The 18,142-nt window shown below is 51.6% G+C and overlaps 1 protein-coding gene across 1 annotated transcript in view; it reads right to left on the reverse strand.

Moving 5' to 3' along the window:
* Positions 1–18,142, reverse strand: part of LOC128935226 (microtubule-associated protein 4-like) — a 109,428-nt gene that overhangs the window by 49,970 nt on the left and 41,316 nt on the right. Inside the window, exon 2 of the mRNA XM_054273373.1 lies at positions 6,747–6,996. Coding sequence (XP_054129348.1) covers positions 6,747–6,987 — 241 coding nt within the window. The 5' untranslated portion in view covers positions 6,988–6,996. The remainder of the gene's footprint in view (positions 1–6,746; positions 6,997–18,142) is intronic.

The raw sequence follows: 18,142 nt of genomic DNA on the forward strand, positions 1-18,142 counted from the left end.
AATAGTGAAAAGAGAGAGGGGGATTGCTCAGCCTGGAGAAAAGGGGGATCAGGGGGAAACCTTGTGGCTCTGCACAGCTCCTGCCAGGAGGGGACACCTGGGGGGATTTGGGATCTTATCCCAGGGAGCAGGGACAGGAGCAGAGGGAACGGCCCCAGGCTGGGCCAGGGGAGTTCAGGTTGGAAATTGGGAAAATTCCTTCATGGGAAGAGCTGTCCAGATGTGGCACAGCTGCCCAGGGCAGGGGGGAGTCCCCATCCCGGCAGAAATTTAAATCCCTGTGGATGTGGCACTTGGGGACAGGTCAGGGTGGCCCTGGCAGTGCTGGGCATGGCTGGACTCCGTGGTCTCTGAGGGCTTTTCCAACCTCAGCAATTCCGTGATTCTGTGCAAAAACCCAAGAGGGACCAGGGGTGCCCAATGCCCTGGGTCAGCAGGCCTGAGCCATGCCCAGCCTGTCCCAGCAGTGCCTGGCAGCTCCTGGCCACCTCTCCCAGTTCACACTGGGCAGGATGTGATATCCCAGCGCTGCGGGACATCCCTCTGGCCAGGTGGGATCAGCTCCCCTGGCCATGCCCCCCACCCTCCTGGCACCTCCCTGCCTGAGCCTGGCAAAGCAAAACCTCCTCAGGAACATCCAAACCACCCAGGTGTCATCAGCACCATTCCCACAGCCCCCTCCAAACACAGCACTGCCCCAGCCAGGGAGAACATCAACCCCAGCCCAGCCCAGACCAGGACAATCCCCTCCAAAAAATCCTGTGTTCAAGGTCAAAGCTCACCAAGGAGTCTGTGAGCAGCGCAAGGATGCAGAACACAGGGACTGAGCAGGAGGGCACATCCCAGCACAGAGCACAGAGCTGCCCTTTGGTCTGGGCTCAGTTCCCCACCAGGAACACAATTCCACACCAGGAACACAATTCCTGACCAGGAACACAATTCCCCACCAGGAACACAATTCCTGACCAGGAACACAATTCCCCACCAGGAACACAATTCCCCACCAGGAACACAATTCCTGACCAGGAACACAATTCCTGACCAGGGACACAATTCCTGACCAGGGACACAATTCCACACCAGGAACACAATTCCTCACCAGGAACACAATTCCTGACCAGGAACACAATTCCTCACCAGGAACACAATTCCTCACCAGGGACACAATTCCTGACCAGGAACACAATTCCTGACCAGAAACACAATTCCTCACCAGGAACACAATTCCACACCAGGAACACAATTCCTCACCAGGAACACAATTCCTGACCAGGAACACAATTCCACACCAGGAACACAATTCCTCATCAGGAACACAATTCCTGACCAGGAACACAATTCCTGACCAGGAACACAATTCCTGACCAGGAACACAATTCCACACCAGAAACACAATTCCCCACCAGGAACACAATTCCTGACCAGGGACACAATTCCCCACCAGGAACACAATTCCACACCAGGGACACAATACCCCACCAGGAACACAATTCCTGACCAGGAACACAATTCCACACCAGAAACACAATTCCCCACCAGGAACACAATTCCTGACCAGGGACACAATTCCTCACCAGGAACACAATTCCTGACCAGGAACACAATTCCTGACCAGGAACACAATTCCTCACCAGGAACACAATTCCTGACCAGGAACACAATTCCCCACCAGGAACACAATTCCTCACCAGGAACACAATTCCCCACCAGGGACACAATTCCTCATCAGGGACACAATTCCTGACCAGGAACACAATTCCACACCAGAAACACAATTCCCCACCAGGAACACAATTCCTCACCAGGAACACAATTCCTCACCAGGGACACAATTCCCGACCAGAAACACAATTCCTGACCAGGAACACAATTCCTCACCAGGAACACAATTCCCCACCTGGGACACAATTCCCCACCTGGGACACAATTCCTCACCAGGAACACAATTCCTGACCAGAAACACAATTCCACACCAGAAACACAATTCCCCACCAGGAACACAATTCCACACCAGAAACACAATTCCTGACCAGGAACACAATTCCTGACCAGGAACACAATTCCTGACCAGGGACACAATTCCACACCAGGGACACAATACCCCACCAGGAACACAATTCCTGACCAGGGACACAATTCCACACCAGAAACACAATTCCCCACCAGGAACACAATTCCTGACCAGGGACACAATTCCTCACCAGGGACACAATTCCTGACCAGGAACACAATTCCACACCAGAGACACAATTCCACACCAGAGACACAATTCCTCATCAGGAACACAATTCCTGACCAGGAACACAATTCCTGACCCGAAACACAATTCCTCATCAGGGACACAATTCCTCATCAGGAACACAATTCCCCACCAGGAACACAATTCCACACCAGGAACACAATTCCTCATCAGGAACACAATTCCTGACCAGGAACACAATTCCTGACCAGAAACACAATTCCTCACCAGGAACACAATTCCACACCAGGAACACAATTCCTGACCAGGAACACAATTCCCCACCAGGAACACAATTCCTGACCAGGAACACAATTCCTCACCAGGAACACAATTCCCCACCTGGGACACAATTCCTCACCAGGAACACAATTCCTGACCAGAAACACAATTCCACACCAGAAACACAATTCCACACCAGGAACACAATTCCACACCAGAAACACAATTCCCCACCAGGAACACAATTCCACACCAGAAACACAATTCCCCACCAGGAACACAATTCCACACCAGGAACACAATTCCCCACCAGGAACACAATTCCCCACCAGGAACACAATTCCACACCAGAAACACAATTCCACACCAGAAACACAATTCCCCACCAGGAACACAATTCCACACCAGAAACACAATTCCCCACCAGGAACACAATTCCACACCAGGAACACAATTCCACACCAGAAACACAATTCCCCACCAGGAACACAATTCCCCACCAGGAACACAATTCCTCACCAGGAACACAATTCCACACCAGGAACACAATTCCACACCAGAAACACAATTCCACACCAGAAACACAATTCCACACCAGAAACACAATTCCTGACCAGAAACACACTTCCCCACCAGGAACCATCACTGCACAGACAATCCTGCTCCTCACCTCATCTGAAACTCCCCAGGAGCTCTGCTGCAAATCATGAACCCTCCCCAGTGTTTTCCTTTCCCTGGAATGCGCTCCCATCTGAAATCCCATCATCCCACCACATCAGCACCTGAATGAAAGTGCTGCTGCAGCCTCCAGGATTTCCTGGGAGCTCCAGAGCACCCTGAGAGCCTTGGAATTGCCAAGGAAAGCAGGCAGCACACAGCCCTTGCGTTATGTAAGGCCCACAAGGTCAAAAGGGATTATCCCAGAATTTGCCAAATTACCACGTCCAGCCAGGTGTGAGGAAGAGCAAACCCATTTCTCCCGGTACTTTAGGAGTTAACATTATTAAAGCTTTGTTCTAGGACAGATTTTTAGTGCTCATCACAGGTCCCTGCTCTTCTCCCCTCTCTGTACTCACCCAGCCCAGGCTGGGGCCCAGCTCAACATTAAACTCTCCCAATCTGGCTCCTGGGTTTAGGGAAAAAAGTGAAAGAAAACCCTGGAGCAGAGCTGGAGCAGCTAAAGCCTGACAGGACGGAGGATTAAACCCCTTCTGACTGGGAAAAGACAATCTGAGGAGCACAGGCCGTGATGTCAGAACACATTTGTGCCTTTTAACATAAATAAATGAACGAGGGGAGGCTGCAGAGCCTGAGCTCTGCAGGCTGCTCCTCTCCCTCAGGAAAGCCAGGCTGTCTGGAGCCAGGGACATGGAACTCTGTCTGCTATGCCCCAGAAACTTGGGGTCACACTCAAACATGGAACTGCGACACCAAGACCTCCTCAGGGCCCTGTAAACCTCACCCAGAGCTCATTTATTTATTCTGGAGCCTCAAGAAATGAAACTCATTCCCTTTACTGCCTTTTTAAACCGTTACAAATCTTAAATAAACTTCATGGAAGAAACAGGTATCTGTTTTTCCCTGGATATCACACACTTCTATTCCAGCTCCACACCCACAATCCCAGTTCTGTCATTCCATTTTGGAAGCTTTCTCCACAACCCCAGGTCAATGCAGTTTTCTCCTGAGGGTCTTTCAACACAGAAAATCTGAAATTCTCAGCAGCCAGGGCTGCACCAGGTACCCTCATCACTTCAGGAAAAACAGATCAGAGAAATGAAGACATTCCAGGACCAAATCCTGAGCCTGGCCTGTGGTTACTGACCCTGCTTTAGGCTTCAGTCCTCCCCTGCCGGTCCAGGCTGGGAAAGCTGAACAGCTCCACTCAACAACTCCTCCATCTCCTCACCAGGGTCTCGTCTGCATCTTGCCAAAGGGTTAGATCATGCTCCTGACTGCTCTCCAGCTCTCCCAAAAAAGGGAAAAACCAATCTCCAAAGCAAGGGTAACAAACTGCATCCCCCCCTTGCCATGGAGGAGGAAACGAGCTCTGCTCAAGCAGCCCAGGATGGGCTGCAGAGAGGGGAGAGAGGGGCTGGAAAAGCCAGGAGAGCCCAGAATCCCTGAATCCCTGAGGCTGGCAAAGCCCTCCCAGCCCCCTGAGTCCCAGCTGTGCCCAGTGCCCACCCTGTCCCAGCCCTGAGCACTCAGTGCCACCTCCAGGGACCCTGGGACACCTCCAGGGATGGGCACTGCCAACCTCCCTGGGCAGCCCCTGCCAGTATTGAATAACCCTTTCCATGAAGGAATTGCTCCTGAAATTCTGCTTCTGCCCCCAGTATTTGTGCCTGAGCTCTCACAGAGTTTTAATTACTGAGCAAAGCCAAAAGGGCTCGTTACCCCCAGTAACGAGTCATTGGAATAATGGCCTGGAGTTATGTGGAATAATGAGTTGGGACAGTGATGCCCTAAAAACTAGAAAGCTAAACCCCAAGGTATCAATAGCAATGTCCAGGGATCCACAGATGGCAGGACACACTTAAGGGCCTTGTATTTTACACCAATATTGTGTCATGATTTTAGCACTGAGAAACCCTGTGCTGAGATGGTTCAGGATCTGCAGCTTCTACAACAAAGGATTGCTTTAAAATACCCTCAAATCATAAACAAGGTGTTAACAAGTCCTCATGTTTCCCTGCTTCTGCAGTGCTAAAATAGAAATGAAATAAATAATACACATCTGAACTGCCCAAATTCCAAGTTTTATAATAATCCCTCTGCCCATCCCTCCTGCTCCTTTGGTGCCATTTAATAACTGTGTCAGCATGGAAAATTCAAGGTTACATTTTCTGTATTACAAGGCACCCAGTGCACTTCTAATCAAAGCAAATGAATGCCTTGAACAGAGCAGAACTCCCCATGCTGTGGTCCTGGAGGTTCTGTTCATTCTGAGGAATCACCTCCCACCTTCCTCAGCACTGATGAGCAGAAGGATTAAAGCAAAAAAAGAAAACTTCTTCTGAAGAAGTCATCAGGTTACCAAAGGTTTTCCTCTTCTTGAGCACAGATCAAGGCCACAAAACAAATAAAATCATCAAGGCACTGCTGGTCCCAGTGACAATTCCCACTTGGGCAGGGAGGCAACAGCACACAAGGAAAGGGAGCAATAATTTAAATTGTTCACTGGGGAAGAAACCCATTTCATGACCCCAAATCTCACACAGGGAAGCATCTGTTTAAAAATCTTTTCCTGTAGAGTTTTTGATAAAGCTCTTAACACAAATGAATTGGTGATGTTCCACCTCAAACTCCTGGGGCAGTGCTGGGGTCCCCAGGTCCAGGACAGACCCTGAGGGGCTGGAGGGTGTCCAGGGAAAGGAATGGAGTTGGGAAGGGGCTGCAGAATCCCTGAGGGAGATGGGCAGGGGCTCAGCCTGGAGCAAAGGGGGCTCAGGGGGGCCCTTGTGGCTCTGCACAGCTCCTGCCAGGAGGGGTTCGGGCTCTGCTCCAGGGAACAGGGACAGGAGCAGAGGGAATGGCCTCAAGGACAGGTTCAGGTGGATATTGAGAATATTCCTCCTGGAAAAGTCTGTCCAGCCCTGCCCCAGCTGCCCAGGGCATGGTGGAGTCCCCATTGCTGGAGGCATGTGACATCCATGTGGATGTGGCACTTGGGGACATGGTCAGGGGTGGCCCTGGCAGTGCTGGGTTTGATGATCTCCAAGATCTTTTCCAACCTGAATGACTCCATGACTCTAAATACCAGCTGGGCTGGAAAGCACTCAGCAGCAGCAGCAGCAGCAGCAGAGGCAGCAGCATGTTTTGTGCCATGCACACAACCAGCACAGCCAAAGAAATCCAAGTAAATAAACCTTGGGCCAGAACCATGGGATTCTGCTGTCAAACATTTGGGAGATGATGAACATTCCCATCTTTCACTTCATCATCCACCTTTCCTGCTTGGCTCTGCCATGCCCCAGAGTGGGGGCACCTTGCACAGTTCTGCTGTTTTGGGACACTGCTTGTGGAATTTGGCCAGTGCTTCCTCTGAGAGCCCCAAAAGCACCAACCCCAAACATGAGTGTAAAGCAGAGCCTCTCCCTAAAGGGGGTGGCCAGCAGGGAGAGGCTGTTTCACAGAGCAAAAAGCAGCAAACAGGGCTTGACCTCATAAGCCTGTCAGACTGAGGCCAGCAGCAGAGCAGCTCCTGTCCCAGCAGTGTCACAGCGAGCACAGATGTCCCAGCTGTGGCAGCAGCAGCTTTGGGGACACTTGGGGCACTTACGTTCCACGGCAATGCCGTCCACGTGGCCTTTGCTTTTGGGCTCCTGGGAGCCAGGCCTGGCCTGCTCCTCATCATCCAGCAGGGGCACGTAGTCTGTCTTGTCCACAGTCTCCCCCACCACGTCATCAAACTTCTCAGCCTCCAGCGTGGCGATGAAATCTCTCTTCACCTCCTCCTCCACGTCCGGGGGCGGCTCCGTCAGAGCGTCGGCCAGGCTCAGGGAGTGGTCCAGGTCAGCCATGCCTGAGCACTGCAACAGCCAGGGAGAGAGAGGGAGAGAGAGAGAGCACGCCATCAGACATGTCTGGGCACTGCACACCCCCTGTGCCTGTGCACCAAGCCTTTGTGCAGGGCTCAGGAACTCCCAGATGTTCCTAAACCCCACCATGACCCCTGTGCCTGCACACCAACCCTTTGTGCAGGGCTCAGGAACTCCCAGATGTTCCTAAACCCCACCATGTCCCCTGTGCCTGCACACCAACCCTTTGTGCAGGGCTCAGGAACTCCCAGATGTTCCTAAACCCCACCATGACCCCTGTGCCTGCACACCAACCCTTTGTGCAGGGCTCAGGAACTCCCAGATGTTCCTAAACCCCACCATGTCCCCTGTGCCTGCACACCAACCCTTTGTGCAGGGCTCAGGAACTCCCAGATGTTCCTAAACCCCACCATGTCCCCTGTGCCTGCACACCAACCCTTTGTGCAGGGCTCAGGAACTCCCAGATGTTCCTAAACCCCACCATGTCCCCTGTGCCTGCACACCAACCCTTTGTGCAGGGCTCAGGAACTCCCAGATGTTCCTAAACCCCACCATGTCCCCTGTGCCTGCACACCAACCCTTTGTGCAGGGCTCAGGAACTCCCAGATGTTCCTAAACCCCCTATGACCCCTGTGCCATTACACCAACCCTTTGTGCAGTGCTCAGGAACTCCCAGATGTTCCTAAACCCCACCATGTCCCCTGTGCCTTTACACTAAATGTTTCTGCAGCGTTCAGTAACTCCCAGATGTTCCTAAACTCCCACAATGGATCAGAAATAAACTGGGATCATCTAAAGCAGGTTTATCTCATAGATATGACATTTATGGGGTCTTTTATCAGAACCTTAAATAAAAAAGGTAAAGAACACCACCCAGCACCTGGCCAGGGTAGCCATGGTGTGACACTGCCCTGGAACCCAGCCAGGGAGACAGAGAGAATTCCATCAGACATCTCTGGCCACTGCACATCCCCTGTGCACCAAACCTTTGTGCAGTGCTCAGGAATTCCCAGATGTTCCTAAACCCCCCCACAAAGGATCAGAAATAAACTGGGATCATCTAAAGCAGGTTTAGCTCATAGATGTGACATTTCATGGGGTCTTTTATCAGAACCTTGAATAAAAAAGGTAAAAAATAATGCCCAGCACCTGGCCAGGGTGGCTGTGGTGTGACACTGGCCTGCCCCATATCTGGAGTTAATGCCACCCCAGTTCTGGAGTTAATGTCACCCCATATCTGGAGTTAATGCCACCCCAGATCTGGAGTTAATGCCACCCCAGATCTGGAGTTAATGCCACCCCAGATCTGGAGCTAATGTCATCCCAGATCTGGAGCTAATGTCATCCCAGATCTGGAGTTAATGCCACCCCAGATCTGGAGTTAATGTCACCCCATATCTGGAGTTAATGCCACCTCAGATCCAAAGTTAATGTCACCCCAGATCTGGAGTTAATGTCACCCCAGATCTGGAGCTAATGTCACCACATATCTGGAGTTAATGCCACCCCAGATCTGGAGTTAATGTCACCCCAGTTCTGGAGTTAATGACACCCCTGAGCAGCACAAATGACGCAAGGGAATTTAGTGCTGGGCTTGACTCCACCCAGCTCCCCTATGGAGATTAGGATTTTACATAATCTCTGATGTATATACTTCAGTGCTGCTCCTGATCCCTCCCAGAGGGTCCTGCAGCACATCCCTGTCCTCAGCAAACCTTGCTAATCCCAGCAAACCCCCTCCAGCCCTGGGATTTGGGAGGGAAAGTGACGTTTTAATAATGTTGACATGAAAAAAATACAGCAAAATGCACACGTAGGCATTATATCCACAGCTATGAACTGGAAACAGAGGAGAAATAATCACCAGTTAGCCCTCCCTGATTTGCATCTCTGTGTTCAATTTATTCCTGGCACCAAGCTGAAAAAATGCACCTGAACTGACTCATCTGCAGCCTTCTGGTTGGCACAACACACACCCATCACCAATTCTTCACTTTTTCACTTTGCAGCTTTTTGAGGCCATCCTTGGAACAGAAAGGCTGGAATGCACAGAAAGGTTTTGTCCCCAGTCCCTCTCCAGCTCTCCTGGAGATCCTGGAGGGGCTCTGAGCTGCTCCTGCATTTCCCCTGTCCAGGTGAGCATTCCTGCCCCTGGATCTCCCTTATCCAGGTGAGCATTCCTGCCCCTGCATTTCCCATGTCCAGGTGAGCATTCCTGCCCCTGCATTTCCTTTATCCAGGTGAGCATTCCTGGCCCTGCATTTCCCCTGTCCAGGTGAGCATTCCTGCCCCTGGATCTCCCATGTCCAGGTGAGCATTCCTGCCCCTGCATTTCCCCTGTCCAGGTGAGCATTCCTGCCCCTGGATCTCCCTTATCCAGGTGAGCATTCCTGCCCCTGCATTTCCCATGTCCAGGTGAGCATTCCTGCCCCTGCATTTCCCTTGTCCAGGTGAGCATTCCTGCCCCTGGATCTCCCATGTCCAGGTGAGCATTCCTGCCCCTGCATTTCCCCTGTCCAGGTGAGCATTCCTGCCCCTGCATTTCCCCTGTCCAGGTGAACATTCCTGCCCCTGGATCTCCCATGTCCAGGTGAGCATTCCTGCCCCTGGATCTCCCCTGTCCAGGTGAGCATTCCTGCCCCTGGATCTCCCTTATCCAGGTGAGCATTCCTGCCCCTGGATCTCCCTTATCCAGGTGAGCATTCCTGCCCCTGCATTTCCCCTGTCCAGGTGAGCATTCCTGCCCCTGCATTTCCCATGTCCAGGTGAGCATTCCTGCCCCTGCATTTCCCCTGTCCAGGTGAGCATTCCTGCCCCTGCACTTCCCTTGTCCAGGTGAACATTCCTGCCCCTGGATCTCCCATGTCCAGGTGAGCATTCCTGCCCCTGCATTTCCCTTGTCCAGGTGAACATTCCTGCCCCTGGATCTCCCATATCCAGGTGAGCATTCCTGCCCCTGCATTTCCCCTGTCCAGGTGAGCATTCCTGCCCCTGGATCTCCCTTATCCAGGTGAGCATTCCTGCCCCTGCATTTCCCATGTCCAGGTGAGCATTCCTGCCCCTGGATCTCCCATGTCCAGGTGAGCATTCCTGCCCCTGGATCTCCCATATCCAGGTGAGCATTCCTGCCCCTGCATTTCCCCTGTCCAGGTGAGCATTCCTGCCCCTGGATCTCCCATATCCAGGTGAGCACTCCCAGCTCTCCCAGCCCAGCTCCAGCCTCTCCTTAGGAGCACCAGGAGCTGCTGCCACAGAGCTGCAGCCACAGGGACACAAGGGACACAAGGGACACAAGGGACACTTGTTGTGCTGGGTCAGGAGGGTGACCCAAGTGGCCACAGAGCAGCAGCCCAGGCCTGCTGCCCTCCATGGGGTGGCAGAACACAGCTCCTCTTGTTCCCAAAAAACAAAGGCTCCTACTCCTTGAACTCCAGGAAATTCTGTGTCAGCACTGCAGGGCCAGCACATACCTACAGGCTCCAGCCTCACATTCCTGGGGAACAATGGGGTCCCACTGACAGTGGTGTTTCTGTCCTTCCAGGCAAGTCTATTATGGAAAATAATTCAGTGCAAGCTCTTCTTTTTCATTCTCTGGACAATGAAAGGTCAGGCTTGCAGGCAGAGCACACTTCAGGCAGCAACTGCAGTTCTTGGTGGTTCAGATAAAGGCCCTGAGTCACAGCTTGGAAATCCAGAGGTGAAAAGTTTGGAGCTCATCACCCCCCGTGCAGGGTCACACTTGAATGAATTATGGTCAGTCAAAAAAAAACCATTTTATATTTAAATGAAAAAGGCTTATAAAAAGGTTTCTTTCAGAGTTTCTGGCTATTTTAAGACAAACCATCACCCAGATGTGCACACAACTGGATGCATCACCTGCAGGAAGCACCAACCAGGGAAGGCACTTCCAGAAGTTTCATCCCTGCACTGAGCAGTCTCCAAGGAACAAATGGGGCTCAGACAAAACCAATTTTTCAGGCACATCCTCCTTTGTTTTCAACTCACAAGTGAACTGATGGCTTTAGGTCACTGAGCCTCGATGTGCAGTGATGAACATTTAATCATCATCTTCTGAAAATGTCATTTAGCATCAGAAGTTAAAGCAATATTTACATTTCCCAGCAAGCTGCATCATGAGCACAGAGTGGCTGGAAAAGTCCCCTGAGTCCATCCAGCCCAGCCATTCCCCAGCACTGCCAAGGCCACCCCGACCATGTCCCCAAATGCCACATCCACAGGGATTTTAAATCCCTTCACCAATGGGGACTCCAGCACTGCCCTGGGCAGCTGGGCCAGGGCTGGACAGACTTTTTGGGGAAGGAATTTCCCCAATATCCAGCCTGAACTCCCCTGGCCCAGCTGGAAGCTGTTTCCCCCTGTCCTGTGCCTGTTCCCTGGATGTGAAGTGGCTGCACTCCATGGAAGAGCTGCCATAAAATAAATGGGATTTGTGGGGCTTGTGGCACTGCCAGTGCTGCTAGTTCAGGTGTGCACAGGAACTGGGACACTGATCTACTTTCTGGGGAAAAACAATAATGAGGCTATGCAGCCTTATCAGCAGGGCATTTCCTCGGCCATATTTAGCTAAACAGGGAGTGCAGGAAGGATGCATAAAAATAAACCAGTGTACCTAAGAAAAGCCATTTCAAAGACAGCACTGGTGTCCCAGACAGGCAGGAGCACTGGCACAGACTGCAGGGATCCCTCCTCAGCCCAGGTGGGCTCCAAGGACAGCCACCACCCTGGGAATTCCTCCTTTTCCCCCTCTGCTCTTACAGACAAATTCCCAATTCCCTGTCTAAGGCAAGAGGAAAATGAGGATATTGCAGGGATTGTGCCCAAGGGTACAGAGCAGATCCTGGAGCACATCCATGTGTTGAGCAGCTCAGGGACACAGATGCTCCCACCCCATTTCCATCCATATCAGAGCTGCCTGGGGAGCATGACAGGATCCTCAGCACGATGCACCTCAGTCCTTGCCTCCCCAGCTCTGGGAATCACACACTAACAGAGCACAGGGAAGGGGAATTCTGGCATTAACCTGGGGGTGAAGGGGAAAAACTGAGGAGTGGCAGAGATTTCTGAAGGCAGAGGTTTAAGAATGCACTGAAATTCCCCATGGAAAGGGGGTCAGGCACTGAACTGCCCAGGGAGGTTGGGAGTGCCCATCTGTGACCGTGTTCACAGGGGTTTTTAGGTGAGGGAAGAGACAAGAATGTTGACTCTATGTTCAGGAGGCTTGATTTATTATTATATGATATACATTACATTAAAACTATACTGAAAAGAATAGAAAGAAAAGTTTCATCTCAGAAGGCTAGCTAAGCTAAGAATAGAATAGAATGAATAATAAAAGTTTGTGTCTTAGACAAAAAGTCCAAGCTAACTGGGCTGTAATTGGCCATTAATTATAAACATCTAAGATGGGCCAATCCCAGATGCACCTGTTGCATTCCACAGCAGCAGATAATCAATGTTCACATTTTGTTCCTGAGGCCTCTCAGCTTCTCAGGAGGAAAAATCCTAAGAAAATATGTTTAATGAAAAGATGTCTGCGACATCCATCCCTGGAGGGGTCCCAGGAACACCTGGAGGTGGCACTGAGTGCTCAGGGCTGGGGACAGGGTGGGGATGGGGCACAGCTGGGACTCAGGGGGCTGGGAGGGCTTTTCCAGCCTCAGGGATTGTGAATCATGGTTCAGCTGCCCAGGTCCTCGTGGCTGTTAAATCAGCATGGGTGACACCAACCTGACTGCAGGCTTGTACCCAGAACAGCCTCCAAGGACAGCCCAGCCCTCCCTGACAGCACCAAAGGGAGGAGTTTGCTCCAGGGAAAGGCGTGGAAGGAGCAGGAACAGCCCTGCCACAGTGACAGGGCAAGGAGAAGGGGTTTCCTGCAGCCACACATTCCAGGAAACCTTCAAAGCACCCCAAAGCAAACCCATCCTGTTCTCTGAGCTCACACATTATTTTTACACAGGAGGGTTGTTTAGATCTCTCCTGTTCCAGGCACAGCTGATCTGTTACACTCAGGGTTTGCTCCATCTGCTCTTCTCCAGCTCAGAATCTCTGTGTACTTACTCAGTGAGTAACCTGCTTGTTGGGGTAAATAAAATCCAGCTCTCCTCAGCTGATCTGAACCATTCAGCGGGGTTATTTTAACCCCTTACCCTCCATCCTGGTGCCTTGTTCCAAAGAGTTCCAGCTCTTCACTGGCTTTAAGTGCCAGCTGCCCCATCCCTGGAAGTGTCCCAGACTGGTTTGGGTTGGCAAGGACATTAAAGTCCATTCAGTGCCACCCCTGCCGTGGCAGGGATACCTTCCACTGTCCCAGGGTGCTGCCAGCCCTGTCCAGCCTGGCCTTGGACACTTTTAGGCATCAGGAGCATCAACAACTCCTCAGGTTGTCGAGAATTTCTCTTCAGCAACTTCCTCACCCAGGTTTTAGTTCAAGTGAGCCCCTGGAACACGTTCCCAGAGCCACCACCCCACTCACCACCCTCTGGAAAAGGAGGCAAACCAAAGCCTGCATGAGCCACAGCCTGAGCTTCCCATGCAGGGAAGAGCAGAATTCCTTTCCTCAACTTTGTGCCTCCATTTTGCAGCTTCCCTGCCTGCTCTGTTGTGTTCCTGCCTCCAGGCACGCACAGGCTCGGAATTTCAAGTTATGATCAGGCTGACCCAGATTCTGTGTTCTTGTCTGAAGACAGAGAAAGAGGAGAGCTGGCACGGGGATGCTGCCCCAAAACCCAAACCTGACAGGCTGTCAAGTGTCCCAACACAATGGCACCCAGCGTGGGACACTGCCCGCCCTCCCTGGCACTGCTGGCACAGGCAATGCTGGGGTTGCTTTTCCCACAGGAGCTCGCCCAGGGACCTGGTGATGCCTTGTGAGGCTGCCCTAGAGCAGAGGCTGCACAGAGCTAAAGAATAAAGCAGGATTTATTGAAAGGATCTCCTCCATGGCTGCACCTTGGGCAGCACAAGAGCCCAGCCAGATGCACCCAAGATGAACCAAAATGGCCCCAAAATGAACCCAAGATGAACCAAAATGGTCACAAATGAACCCAAGATGAACCCAAATGGCCCCAAAATGCACGAGCACTCCCGGGGTCTCTCCCTGGGATCAGTTCTGCTCCATTTGCACCTTGCAGTTCATTGTCCCATTCCAGCTTTAGCCCAGGCAGTCCCACCCTGCTTGTTTTTCTCTCTCCAGCCCACGGTGTTTGTGCTCCTGGGCTGAGATTTGGATCATTTGTCCTTGGTGCCCAGCTGGGGCAGGAATTGTTTTGTCTCCCTGCTCTGTGCACAGAGCTCACCATGCCCTGATGTGAAGCCCAGACCCACACACTAAAGCAGCACAGAATCTGAGAATATAAAAGCTGAACCTGAGGCCTCACAGACAGCCCTGCAGTGACAGTGACACAGCATTCCAGCCCCAGAGCCCTGCCAGGTGCCTCCATGGCTCCATCCTGCTCCAAACTGGACCCAGCCCCTGGCCAGAGAGGGAAGAGAAGCCTGCTCCCATCCAGGAGGAGCAGGGAAGGAACACTTCCTCCCTTTTGCTGGTTTGAAGGAGACCCTGATGTCCACACATCCATTATCCCACCAGACCCACTTGCTCCTTCAAAATTAGCTCCAAATTCCATCCCAAATGAGATGCCTGGCTGGGAGGAGCAGGGACAGCTCATCATTCCCATTTCTCCTGGGTAAGTCAGGCTGCTTTTCTTAGCTGTGAGTGTTGGGAGCACTGAGCCGTGGCTGCTGAGGAAACAGGAGAGCAGAGATCTGCAGAGTCATCCTCCTTCAGAGCCCTGGAATCCATGGAAAGATTTCTGCATCCCTCTCCCAGGGCAGAGGACACAGCAACCGCCTGGGCCGCCGACGTTCCTCACATTCCCTGGCTGGGCACAAAATTCTGTGACCCAATCTGGGCATTTCTTATATTTTGGCACAGCCTAAAGCAATGGGATTCACTTATTTATTGGTTTAAAGTGAAACACAGCAAGAGCTCTGCTTTGTGGCTGTTTCTGGAGTCACAGGAAATCCCTCAGATCACCAGAAGCTTCTTAAGAGGCAGAGATAGAGGCTGAGAGATCTTTAATAAAATCTTCCCAACACTTAAAGTCACACTCAGCTCCAGTGCTGGAAAAACCAGTTCAGAAAGGGTGACCTGGATCCCAGAACCATATTCAGGCATGATTATGATTCCCCAAGGAGGATGTGCAGGTACCACCCCTGGCAGAGGGAAGGTCTCCAGTTCTTTGGGATCTCCAGACCTGCTGGACCAGCCCAAGCACCCGATGGCATCATCAAAGCAGGATTAATTAGGAGATTCCAGATATTTCCACAGCAAAATCAAACCAAACTTCAGCTTGGAGGTGTTGCTGAGTGAGCTGGCAGCTTCCCCAGAGCTCCTGGGAGGGCACACAGGGAGGCAGCACATCAAATATTCCTGATTTCTGTGCACGTTTGGACAGCCAGCAAATGGGGATTTCAGGGAGAGTCACAGAGTCACCTCCTCCTGCAGACCATCCAGAAATACAGCAAGGGATTTTCCAACTATTATTTATAGGCTTAAATGACTGCTGCCCTCCTGTGTGAGGGACAAGAGACAAGGCAGGAGCAGAGGAGGCAGATTTGGGGACAAAGAGAGCAGGTTTGGGGACAAAGGGAGCAGGTTTGGGGACAAAGGGAGCAGGTTTGGGTGCAGAGGGGAGTAGGTTTGGGGCATTTGATGATTTTTAGCCTGAACTCCTTAAACAGACAAAGCACTTGTAGGGTTGTTTCCCTTCTCAGCACAAACTCCCTGAGCCTTCTGGCTCACTTTAATTTCTCAGAATGAATTCAGTCAGCCCCAGAGCCTCCAGATTGCTATAGAAAAACCAGAAATGCACAAGGGAAAAGAGTTCCTGCTATTGCCTCCACAAGGGAATACAAGGACAACACAGGCTGGACAGGGCTTGGATCACTCTGGGACGATGAAGGTGTCCCTGCCATGGCAGGGGTGGCACTGGATGGGCTTTGAGGTTCTTTCCAGCCCAAACCAGTCTGGGACTCCAGGATGTGACCATGAAACAGCTCTGGAGGCTTCACACAGATCTCGGGCACTTCCACAGCCCCTCGATGGCCACGCAGCAGACAATAAACAGGAAGTTTTCAGTTCTCACTTCAGATGGGTTTAATGAAGTCCCAGCAGGATCCCAAAGCCGAGGCAGAACTCCAGCCCTGATTGCTTCCCCCTGTCACTGTCTGCTCCAGCCACTTCCCCCTGCACGTCTGGCATCTCCTCCTTCCACCTCCCAGGTCAGAACAGCCTCTCCCACCTGGGCCTCCCACCACAGGGAAATCTGAGGCTCCTCAAGATGTCCATCAACTGCAGCGTGTCATTCCTTAGGGATTTGGAGCCATTTCTCTGTTTCAAGCATTGATTTTGCTGTTACTGGTGCTGCAAATAAACCCAATTTGCTGCATCCCTGTCCTTAATGATGATTTCTGCTCCGTGATCAGAAACATTCTCATCAGCTCCATTTCCCTGAGGAAAGCACTGATGAGGCCACTGAGCTGTGCCTTCCCCACCATCAATTATTCAGATGCCACATGAATTAGCAGAGCCTGGCAGCAGACAACTCCAGCCTCCCTGCCTCGTTGGGAATGTTAAAAAGATTCTCTCCGTTTCTGGAGATTTGAGGAAATTTCTATTTTCTCCCTGCCTCGCAGCCACTCGTGGCTTGGAGAGCTTCAATTTCATGGAGTGCTGAAGTCTCCAAGGAGAAGCAGGCACAAATCCCACTCCAGCCAGAGGCAAGTTGTAAAACAAGCTCCTCTCTCTATATGTGGAGCTCCTGCTCACTGTCAGCTCCAAAGCCACTGCTGAGGGTGGCCTGAAGGCTGCCAGACCAGCATTTCCCACATTTACTACAGCAGCTCCCACCTGCTCTTTTTAAATGTGGATATCCATTCATAGTGGAATTATCTCTATTTGATCCAACCAAAAAAGACAAAGATTTTTTCTTTAGAGTGCAGGGGCTTTAAGGAAAGTGCAGGACCAGAAGGGCAGCCAGGATGACTCAAGGCTGCTTGAGTTCAGCTGTGCTTTGGTGGATACGGGGGTGTCAGTCAAAGGTTGGGAGTCTGTGACTGTGAAGGATTCTGTGAAACTGCAGAGAGCATCCCAGGAACATCACACACTCCAGAACTGCAGCAAGGAAAAGCTCCCAGCACCCATAAAAACTGCACTGGAGCTGCAAGAGTGCAGCAGGAACCATGGCACCACCAAACCCCACAGGACAATGCGCATTTAGAGCTGGAACAAGCCCAGGGTGACAGGGCTGCTGCAGGAGGGTGCTGCCAAGGAACCCAGCCTCATCCATGGACCAATGGATGCTCCAGGAGCCTCTCAGCTCTGCAGTGAGCTCTTCAGAGGAGCTCCAGGCTCTGCACTGCTCAAACAGAGCCTGTCCCCCAGCCAGAACTGCTTTTACTGACTTGAAAATAATGTTAATCAGGGACATGTAATATTCATGTTACCAGCTACTGGAATTCCTCAAAGTCCTGCATTTCACAGAGTGCTCCTTGAGGGACCTGGAGCACTCCAGCCTTTACCTGGCTGTGATTCCACAGGAATGGATCTCACCCCACAGCTCACTGGTGATCCTGGCACAGCCAAATCCTGCCAGCATCCAGAGCCTCTGCCTCTGCCCCTTCCCATCCTGCTGCCAGTGCATCCCACAAAGAATTCCCTCCAAAGAGCTCAGCACAGCCCCACAGAGCCGGGATTCCAGAGAGGAGTCCCTGCACACCCCATTACAGTCCACTGAACATTTCCTGGGGAAGGGGTTTTACAGTGACTGCTGTGAGCCAGAGAGGATCCTTGTTTATCCCAGATAGGATCCATTTTTACCCCAGAGAGGATCCACGTTTACCCCAAAAAGGATCCACATTTACCCCTGAAAGAATTTCCTACCAAGGTGGTTGACACAGAAACCAAGAAGGAAAGAAGGATAAACAAGAGAAACCTGCAGCTGCCTGTTCCACTGAGCACTTTGTTTGTCTCTCCTGACCAATGAGTGAAGTGTAAACTCCCTTTTGTAAGTTTTGTAAGACTGTATAAAAGCGTGCATGCTGTAATAAAAAG

The sequence above is a fragment of the Melozone crissalis genome, unplaced genomic scaffold (assembly GCF_028551555.1).
Source record: "Melozone crissalis strain CALT ecotype California unplaced genomic scaffold, PUWL_Pcris_2 ptg000016l_1, whole genome shotgun sequence".
NCBI lineage: Eukaryota > Metazoa > Chordata > Aves > Passeriformes > Passerellidae > Melozone > Melozone crissalis.